This window comes from Ipomoea triloba, chromosome 15, assembly GCF_003576645.1.
Source record: "Ipomoea triloba cultivar NCNSP0323 chromosome 15, ASM357664v1".
NCBI lineage: Eukaryota > Viridiplantae > Streptophyta > Magnoliopsida > Solanales > Convolvulaceae > Ipomoea > Ipomoea triloba.
Window position 1 is genome coordinate 15,277,802 of NC_044930.1, and position 9,724 is coordinate 15,287,525.

At 36.8% G+C, this 9,724-nt stretch overlaps 1 protein-coding gene across 1 annotated transcript; it reads left to right on the forward strand.

Annotated features, from left to right (window-relative positions):
• The first annotated feature begins 1,762 nt into the window (after positions 1 to 1,762).
• Positions 1,763 to 9,398, forward strand: LOC116005749. The gene is made up of 9 exons (XM_031245989.1): positions 1,763 to 1,866; positions 6,577 to 6,767; positions 6,845 to 7,191; positions 7,324 to 7,517; positions 7,656 to 7,781; positions 7,887 to 8,182; positions 8,236 to 8,694; positions 8,836 to 9,105; positions 9,229 to 9,398. The coding sequence occupies exons 1-9, from the start codon at positions 1,763 to 1,765 to the stop codon at positions 9,396 to 9,398; spliced, it is 2,157 nt and encodes a 718-aa protein (XP_031101849.1).
• Positions 9,399 to 9,724: the final 326 nt, after the last annotated feature.

Below are 9,724 nucleotides of genomic sequence, written 5' to 3' on the forward strand. Positions count from 1 at the left end.
AGGAGTGGTATACTAGGTGTTCGATAAAATGCCTCAACCAAATGAGGATTGAGAGTTTGAGTGTGACGCCACTCAATACTAAGACCGTGACTCCCTAGATCGATCCCGAAACCCAATTCCAAGCTACCTACGATAATCAATCCTTTAGTTTAACTTTGGCATGCACCCCTTTCCTTTTAACTTTTGTATTTTCTATCCCTTTTTACTTTCAAACCACCCATGAACTCTACCTTTAATTCTTGTAACTCTTACCTTTCAACTTCCTAAATGCCACACATATTCGGTTCCCATTCGCCATCCTTGAGAGACACGACACTCGGGGAGTCTTGACTCTTCGTTTTACCACATTCACCTTCACCTCCCACTAAATTACATCCTTCATGCATCCTCGGCAAGAAATTCTCAAACGGCATTCCAAACTACTTCTGGCTTACTGAGTGAACTCGAATCAATAATGCCATCAATGTACTCCTTGTCATCATCTAATAATCCATATTCATAACACGTATCCCTAAACGAATTATGAATGACTCCTGGAACAGTGCGGATATCTTCATGGCTAAAAGGTCCGCGTACCAAATTTAAAAGGCATCTAAGATAGTATAACTCTCCACACCCTGGCGGAACTTAGAACAATCGTCCTATGAAGGATCTTAAACCGACTTCATGACAGAAATGAGACATTGTACTACCGAGTAAGTTTGGTTACATATGGTAGTTGTAAATAGTAAGCAGTTATCAAATTAGGAAAAATATTTGATGCACCGCCGGTGTATAAGTGCTATACACCGGCGGTGAACCACAATGTGACACATCATAAAAAAGAAAATTTGATGTCAACAAAGTCCTCCTTTGCAAATAAACAACTTTCTATATTATTATTATTTCTATAATAATAATTATTTCTATAATAATAATATATAATTACCATATTATGTATTGATCCAAAACTTATAAAATTTTCTTCGCATCTCTGTTTGCCGACCATACGTCCATATACATATATAGATGGATTTGTTCTCAACAAGTTCGGCAACGACAAAGTTTTCCCTGAAGGAGAGCTGGAGATATGGTACTTGTTTCCTGTGAGTTGATTAAGTTTTGGATTGGTGATGGTGATCATATTTTAAACAAAAGATATGTTTTCAGTTTGAATTGTTTGTCTTCTCCAAGGCCTTCTACAAAGCTCTGTAAATGGAGAAGATATTGCAACAGGGCTCAACCACCTATTTAAAGAGTAATTTCTAGGTTTTTGTCATATATGTTCTTTTCCATTGATTTGAGCAAACCTTCTTCGATCATTCCCAGTTTCGAGTGGCTAGCTTCCCCACCACCTTTCATGCCGACAACCACCACATTCTCCTTCCTCAACTCCAAGATCACTACCTCTTTCCCCACCACTTGTTTCTAAATACCCACATACTAGTTTCAGCAAATAACAACAATGTTAATAAAACCTTAACGTACAATTTTACAAATAGTTATGTGTTCCCCGAACGAGGTACAAAGAAGGATCGGCATATTAAATTCTTGACAGCTCTCAAGGTTCGAGGGATCGGAAGGTTAGGCTCTCAATCTGCAGGTAAGTTTTTTGATCATCAAGACACGTTGGGTTTTGACAAGCCCGGCCAACCAAACACTCAATAATTGAGTCTTCGCCAAATAAAAACTAGCCATTGAAGAGCTAGTCCATGCCACCACCCCACTCCCACCACTGATGCTAAAATGGCTGTCAAGGAGGATTCAAAGAGACTCCCAAGAAATGGGTATAGGGGCAAAAGATTCTGTCAATGAAGAAGAAGACACTATTGGGATTCTTACTGATCTTGCTAAACACTCTGGGCAATGGCAGGCGAAAGAGCTAGGGCAAGAATGAGCTCAATGAAGCCAAGATGTTACTCACCTAGACTAGTCCCTTAAGTGAAACCCGCAAGTAGCAAGAAACCAGGAGGAATTTATCTTAATGAAATTAATAATTAAAATAATAATGATTTAGAAAGTTGTTTAATTAAAATAATAATGATTTAGAAAGTTGTTTATTTGCAAAGGAGGGCTTTGTTGACATTGAATTTTCTGTTTTAATGACGTGTCACATTGTGGTTCACCGCCGTTGTATAGCACTTATACACTGGCGGTGCATCAAATATATACCCATCAAATTAATGTCACCCTACAATTGCTTCATTTTCTTCTTTTTTTTTTTTTAGGATTTCTTGTTTTAATATTATTGTACTTTTAATATTATTTTATTGTTTTAACTGTTTTAATGTACAATATTTTGGGCGGGAAATAGGATTTCGTTTTGGAAGATTTTGTTTTTATAAGTATTATAACAATGTACTAATCCTAATGCATAACAATGTTTTGATGATATAGGATTTCGTGTTTTAATATTATTGTACTTTTAATATTATTTTATTGTTTTAATTGTTCTAATGTACAATATTTTGGGCGGGAAATAGGATTTCGTTTTGGAAGATTTTGTTTTTATATATATATAGAATATAGATTATAACAATGTACTAATCCTAATGCATAACAATGTTTTGATGTTATAGGATTTCGTTTTTTAATATTATTGTACTTTTAATATTGTTTTAATTGTTTTAATGTACAATATTTTGGGCGGGAAATATGATTTCGTTTTGGAGGATTTTGTTTATATATATATATATATATATATATATATATATATATAGAGAGAGAGAGAGAGAGATTATAACAATGTACTAATCCTAATGCATAACAATGTTTTCATGTTATAGGATTTCGTGTTTTAATATTATTGTACTTTTAATATTATTTTATTGTTTTAATTGTTTTAATGTACAATATTTTGGGCGGGAAATAGGATTTCGTTTTGGATAATTTTGTTTTTATATATGTATAGATGTATAGATTATACCAATATAGTGTACCAATCCTAATGTTTAACAATGTTTTGATGTTAGAGGAATTCGTGTTTTAATATTATTGTACTTTTAATATTATTTTATAGTTTTAATTGTTTTAATGTACAATATTTTGGGCGGGAAATAGGATTTCGTTTTGGATAATTTTGTTTTTATATATGTATAGATGTATAGATTATACCAATATAGTGTACCAATCCTAATGTTTAACAATGTTTTGATGTTAGAGGAATTCGTGTTTTAATATTATTGTACTTTTAATATTATTTTATAGTTTTAATTGTTTTAATGTACAATATTTTGGGCGGGAAATAGGATTTCGTTTTGGATGATTTTGTTTTTATATATTTATAAATATATAGATTATACCAATATAATGTACCAATCCTAATGTATAACAATGTTTTGATGTTATAGTATTTCGTGTTTTAATATTATTGTACTTTTAATATTATTTTAATTGTTTTAATGTACAATATTTTGGGCAAGAAATAAGATTTCGTTTTGGAGGATTTTGTTTATATATATATATATATATATATATATATATATATATATATATATATAGATGTTCAATATTAGATTTTTTAAAATAATTTTATCTCTAATTTTATTATCTAAATAAATAATAAAAAAATTTATCTGTGAATTGGACGGGTAATTGGATAATTATTTGTTCTAGTTCAAGCAAAGAAAACATCAGAAAACATAATCAATTCAACCAATCCAAAACTTGTTACAGGGATTTGTTTTCATTTACAATTTCTAAGATTTAGAGTTGAGACAGAGAAAAATTGAATTTAAAAAAAAAAAAGTAAATATGTAATTTAAAAAAATCAAATTGGATCATCCATTTGCAAAACCAGAACTCATATAAGATTCAAGTTTTGGTTTGAGTTGTTCTCGAAAAGCGAATTGTGAGTTCGAAATCAGAATATAAGTTTTAAGTGTGGTCTTCTCTAAATTCGGGTAGTTTATACATTGAATTTAGGCCGCAGCAAGAAGGGATGGCAATGTGCCCCGTCCCCGAACGGGGACGAGGATGGGGAAATTTTGCGGGGATCGGGGACGGGGACGGGGAATTTTTGGAATTCCCCGTCGGGGACGGGGACGGGGACAGGGATACCCCTCCCCGCCCCGCCCCGTCCCCGAATAATTTAAAAAATATATATATATATATATATATATATATATATATATATATATATATATATTATTTATTTTAGTTATTATATAGAATATAGAAATATAGAATTTTAAACATTAGAAAGTTAGTAAGTGAATTATAAACATTAAAAAAGTTAAATTCTCTTATTTCACTCTCTCTCTCTGTGCCCGCCCATCACAGTCACAATCCTCACATGTGCTTAAGATTTAATTTTTGTGTATTTTCATGTTGTTTTTTTTTTGTATTGTAAATATGTGTATTTAAGTGTTTAGTTTATGTATTTCTTTGTATTTTGTTTTTGTATTTGTGTATTATTTCTCCCGATCAGTATGCTATAATAATTGTGATTTAGTATGTTTTTGTGTATTATAAATTTAGGGATAAGTATGTAGTTGTTTGCATATATCAACAATATACAGTATGCTAGAGTTAATTGTGATTTAGTATGTTTTTGTATATTATAATTTAGGGATAAGTATCTAGTTGTGTGCATATATCCACAGTATACAGTATGCATGCTAGATTAATAGATTATACATTATGTTTTTGTGTATTATAGATTTATAGTATACATGCTAGAATGCTAGAATTTCGGTAGTTCGTATTTTTAAAATTCTTATTTTTTGTTTTTTTTCTTAAAAAAATTGTACTAAAATAACACTTTGACTAGGAGTTGACCGGGGATGGGGATTTTTTCCCTTTCCCCGCCGGGGACGGGGATACCCCTCCCCGCCCCTGCCCCGCCCTATTGCCATTCCTAGCAGCAAGATTGTAGAGTTCCAACCTCCAACGGCAAATTATTGCATGGACCATCGTCCATGCAATAATGATTGAAGGACCTCCAACAAAGATTTTNCGGGGTGGGGGATCCCCCTCCCCGCCCCTGCCCCGCCCTATTGCCATTCCTAGCAGCAAGATTGTAGAGTTCCAACCTCCAACGGCAAATTATTGCATGGACCAACCATGGTCCACACAGCTGTGTGGACCAAAAATAAGTACATTATTTTTGTACTGAATGTAGATTATTTTTGTACTGTAGGTACATTATTTGATAGTATATATCAAATAATGTACCTTCAGTACAAAAATAATGTACCTACAGTACAAAAAATAATGTACCTTCAGTACAAAAATAATGTACTTTTTATTTTTGGTCCACACAGCTGTGTGGACCATCGTCCATGCAATAATGATTGAAGGACCTCCAACATGGACCATCGTCCATGCAATAATGATTGAAGGACCTCCAACAAAGATTTTATTTGGGCTACAAAAATAGCCTAACTACAGTTGGATCAATAGATATGAATAAAAAGCCCATTCGTCCATAGGCCCATAATATTTATACCACCTTGGATTTAAGATGAAGATTTTAATGACATTTTTAAAATTCTTAGAAGTACAATAAACTGCTAACTTTAAAGATATTAGGCTACCCATTATAAATTTCCCCTCCCATACTTTCACTTCTGACGTAGCTCCTAATCATTGGGTGCCCATAAATAAGCTAACCAACTATTAATTAAAAATAATTAAATCAATAAAACGATGTCAAGTCAGAATCCAAAAAAATATAGAAAAAATAAATTAGGGGTATACTACATTACTCATTTCTAAATTCTTTGCCCATAAAGCAAAATCCCTTCCCCATTGCTTCAAAGACTCCCACATCCTAGCCCAACAGGATTGTGGAGGAATATATTTATGAAATTCCTATTTTTAGTTACTTTTTTTTATTATTATTCAAATTTATTTTTATGAGGAAAATTTATAAAACAATTAACTTTTTTTTAATATTACTGACTCTATTACAATGAAGTATCTATTCACAAAGAGTATCTTTCTTAATCTATTAAAATACAAAGAGTCAATATCACCCCACTGGAACTCGAATGTAATTATTAAATAAGGCCTTACTATGGACCGGGGATGGGATTATTGTCATGCGGCTTGTCAGGCAACATTAAGGCTATTAAATTTTATAGATATTATTATATTTATAATCCCCTACTTTTAAGCAATAGAATTAAAAATAAAAAAATAATAAAATAATAAAAAAAGTCTTTGCGCATGTATTCAATATTGAACTTTAGTGTGTGTATATATATAACCAATTGCTTTGTAGTCAAGTGGCATGTAGTGACTCTTCTAAATGGGAGATCATGAATTGAGCCTCAGTAGAGGTGGTATTCACTCTTTGTGCAAGTATAGGTTAGGCGGTCACTAACCATTAGGTGTGGTGCATTAATACATACTTAATGGTGCAATCCGTGAACACTAAAATTTGTAATTTTCGGACTTTCCTAGGTTTGCACATTTAATATTAATATTTTGCGCATTTAGTATTAACATTTTACATATTTAGTATTAAAAGTTGCAATCCATGAACACTAAAATTTGAAATTTTCAGACTTTTCCAAGTTTGCACATTTAGTATTAACATTTTGCACATTAACATTTTGCATATTTAGTATTAAAAGATTGCACTTGCAAAAGTGAAGAGACGGGGGTTGAGCCTATTAACCGTAGCAGTGCCCTTGCCGAGGTTGCGGCTGTTCAGCAGCGGGAGACCGAGGTGGGGGTTGCGGCAATATCTAAGAGGAGGCGTGAAGGTGGTTCTAATGGGGCGAGGAGGCAGGATGGTGATGTTGCAATGCTCGATGTTTCAAAAAACGTGCAGGTGGCAGGTTCTGGTCCCCAGACCCGCCGTTCATCATGAGTACCCTCAGTTGGAACTGTCGTGGCTTGGGCAATCCACGTACAGTTCGCGAAGTGGTGGACCTAGTGTCTCGTAAGAAGTCCGATTTCGTCTTCCTTATGGAAACCAAGGTAAGACGGGATCATGCAGAACGCCTTCGAATCAAGTTGGGTTTTGAAGGACTTTTTTATGTTGATGGTTTCGGTTTAAGTGGAGGGTTGGCTTTGTTGTGGCGTAAGAATAACACGGCCAGACTTCTGAGTTTCTCGAAGAATCATGTGGATGTGGAGGTATCTATTGCTGGGGTTGGAGATTGGAGGATGACAGGTTATTACGGTTTTCCAGAGCGTAATAGGAGGACTGAGGCTTGGGATTTTTTGCGATCGCTGGCTGGTAGGTCTTCTCTACCATGGGTGATCCTGGGTGACTTTAATGATCTTCTGTTTCAACATGAGAAACGGGGGGGGGGGGGGGGGGGTAATCCGCATCCCGACAACCTCCTCCGCGGATTTGGGGAGGCTATCGATGATTGTGGATTGTTACAGTTACCCATGCGTGGTTATCAGTACACCTGGGAGAGAGGAAAGGGCACGGTTGAGTGGATGGAGGAGCGCCTGGATAAGGTTCTTGCCACGACCGCAAGGAGCAACTCAATTCCGGATGCTTGTTTTACGAACCTTCTTACTCGATCGTCAGACCATTCAGCCCTCTTCTTGGGGCTCTCGGAGGGTCGGGTGAGGTCAGTGGTTGTACGTAGGCCCTTCAGATTTGAGATGGCTTGGATGTTAAATGAGGGGTGCAGAAGGCAAGTAGAGGAGGCGTGGCAGATTGGTAGGGCGGGGGGACTGGTTAATTGCTTGCGTTTTTGTGGGGACAGATTGCATTCTTGGGGAGGTGATCACTTTCACAAGTTCGGGGAGAAGATTAAATCCCTACGCAGAGATCAACAATGCTTACGGGGTCTCACTGACCCCACATCTCTTGCTGAGTTCCAGCGTATGGAGTAGGAGCTGAGTCGTCTAGAGGCTCAGGAGGATTCCTTCTGGAGACAACGTGCCAAGCAACATTGGCTCAGAGGTGCAGATGCTAATACGAAGTTCTTTCACAGGTATGCCTCTGCTCGTAAAAAGAAGAATTATCTATCTAGATTAAAGAATGAATCTGGTGTATGGGTGGAGGGGGATGGTTTGAAAAATGTGGTGCTTGACTATTATCATAATCATAATATCTTTAATTCAAATCTTGCTGCAACTTCTGTGGATACTTTTGTTGCCTCTATCACTCCCCGTGTTTCGCAAGAGCAGAATGATTCCCTTCTTAGACCTTTCGAGGTTGAGGAAGTTAGGAGTGCTATATTCTCTATGTTTCCTGATAAAGCCCCAAGCCCGGACGGGATGAATCCAGGTTTTTATCAGCATTTCTGGTGAATTGCCTTAATAATTGCTCTTTTCCGGAAGGGCTTAATGACACTAATGTGGTTCTGATTCCGAAGAAGACTTGCCCTGAGATGATGTTTGATCTCCGCCCTATCGCTCTGTGTAATGTGGTCTACAAGGTAATGGCTAAGATGGTGGCCAATCGTATGAAGCCCCTGTTAGGTGATATAATTTCTGAGTCCCAGAGTGCCTTTATCCCTAACAGGTTGATTACTGATAATATCTTGATTGCTGCGGAAGTTGGTCACTTTCTGAACAGGAAACAGGAAGGTAGAGTTGGCTGGGGGGCCCTCAAGCTTGATATAGCCAAAGCTTATGATCGGATGGAGTGGTCTTTCCTTCGTAAAATGTTGCTGGCTTTGGATTTTGCAGTTGATTGGGTAAATTTGATTATGTTGTGCGTCACCACGGTCTCCTATAACATCATGGTTAATGGGGAGGTTGTTGGTCAAGTAATCCCCACTCGAGGAATTCGACAAGGTGATCCCTTATCGCCTTATTTATTCATCATTTGTGCTAAATGACTCTCTTTGCTTCTGCAACAAGCTGAGTCACGTGGTTTATTTCAAGGTTGTAGAGTTGCTAGGGGAGCACCTCTGGTCTCACATTTGTTCTTTGCAGATAATAGCCTTTTGTTTTTCAAAGCAACAGGTCAAGAGGCTGGAGTGATCAAGAATTGCTTAAATGAATATGAGGCTATGTCAGGGCAGGCAGTCAACTTCCACAAGTCCAGTGTTTGTTTTAGCAGGAATACTATGGAGGAGGATAGGGAGGAGGTTGCTTTGGTCTTGGGAGTCAATCAGGCTCCTAATTTCGGGAAATATTTAGGATTGCCGTCTTTTGTAGGGAGAAACAAGAAAGCAGTGTTCTCGTATATTGAGGATAAAATACGTTAGAGGATATGTTCGTGGAATAAGAAACCTCTCTCCCAGGCAGGTAAGGAAGCTCTGTTGAAAAGTGTGGCTCAATCAATGCCTACCTTTTCGATGAGCGTTTTCTTACTTCCTGATTCAGTGTGTGTCTCTATTGAGAGGACTATGAATCGTTATTGGTGGGGATCAGGCTCTGAAAGGGGTATTTATTGGAAGGCTTGGGATCATCTATGTGTCCCTAAGAAGTATGGAGGTCTAGGTTTTAAGGAACTGAGAGCTTTTAATATGGCTATGTTAGGTAAGCAGGCCTGACACTTTCTAACTAGACCAAATTCCTTGGTGGCTAGAATTTATAAGGCCAGGTACTACCCAAGAACCTCCTTTATTAATGCTTCTGTGGGCAGCTGTCCAAGTTTCTGTTGGCGTAGTATCATGGCTGCCCATGATTTGATTTGCAATGGGGTCAGGAAAAGAGTGGGTAACGACACAACCACTTTGATTTGGGGTCATCCCTGGTTACCGGACGATCCTGACCCAATGGTTCAGACGGAGATGCCACCTGAGTTAGAGGGTTCCTTAGTATCTGGTTTGATTGATCCAGCAACAAATACATGGGACCAGGAAATCTTGCAAGATAT

What these genes read in the sequence shown, in the direction of transcription:
- LOC116005749 (XM_031245989.1), top strand. Translation starts at nt 1,763, where the DNA reads ATGGGTATAGGGGCAAAAGATTCTGTCAATGAAGAAGAAGACACTATT. An exon ending in GCTGAGTTCCAGCGTATGGA is followed by an intron (nt 7,782 to 7,886) that starts GTAGGAGCTGAG and finishes GTTCTTTCACAG; the next exon opens with GTATGCCTCTGCTCGTAAAA. An exon ending in CACTCGAGGAATTCGACAAG is followed by an intron (nt 8,695 to 8,835) that starts GTGATCCCTTAT and finishes TGTTCTTTGCAG; the next exon opens with ATAATAGCCTTTTGTTTTTC.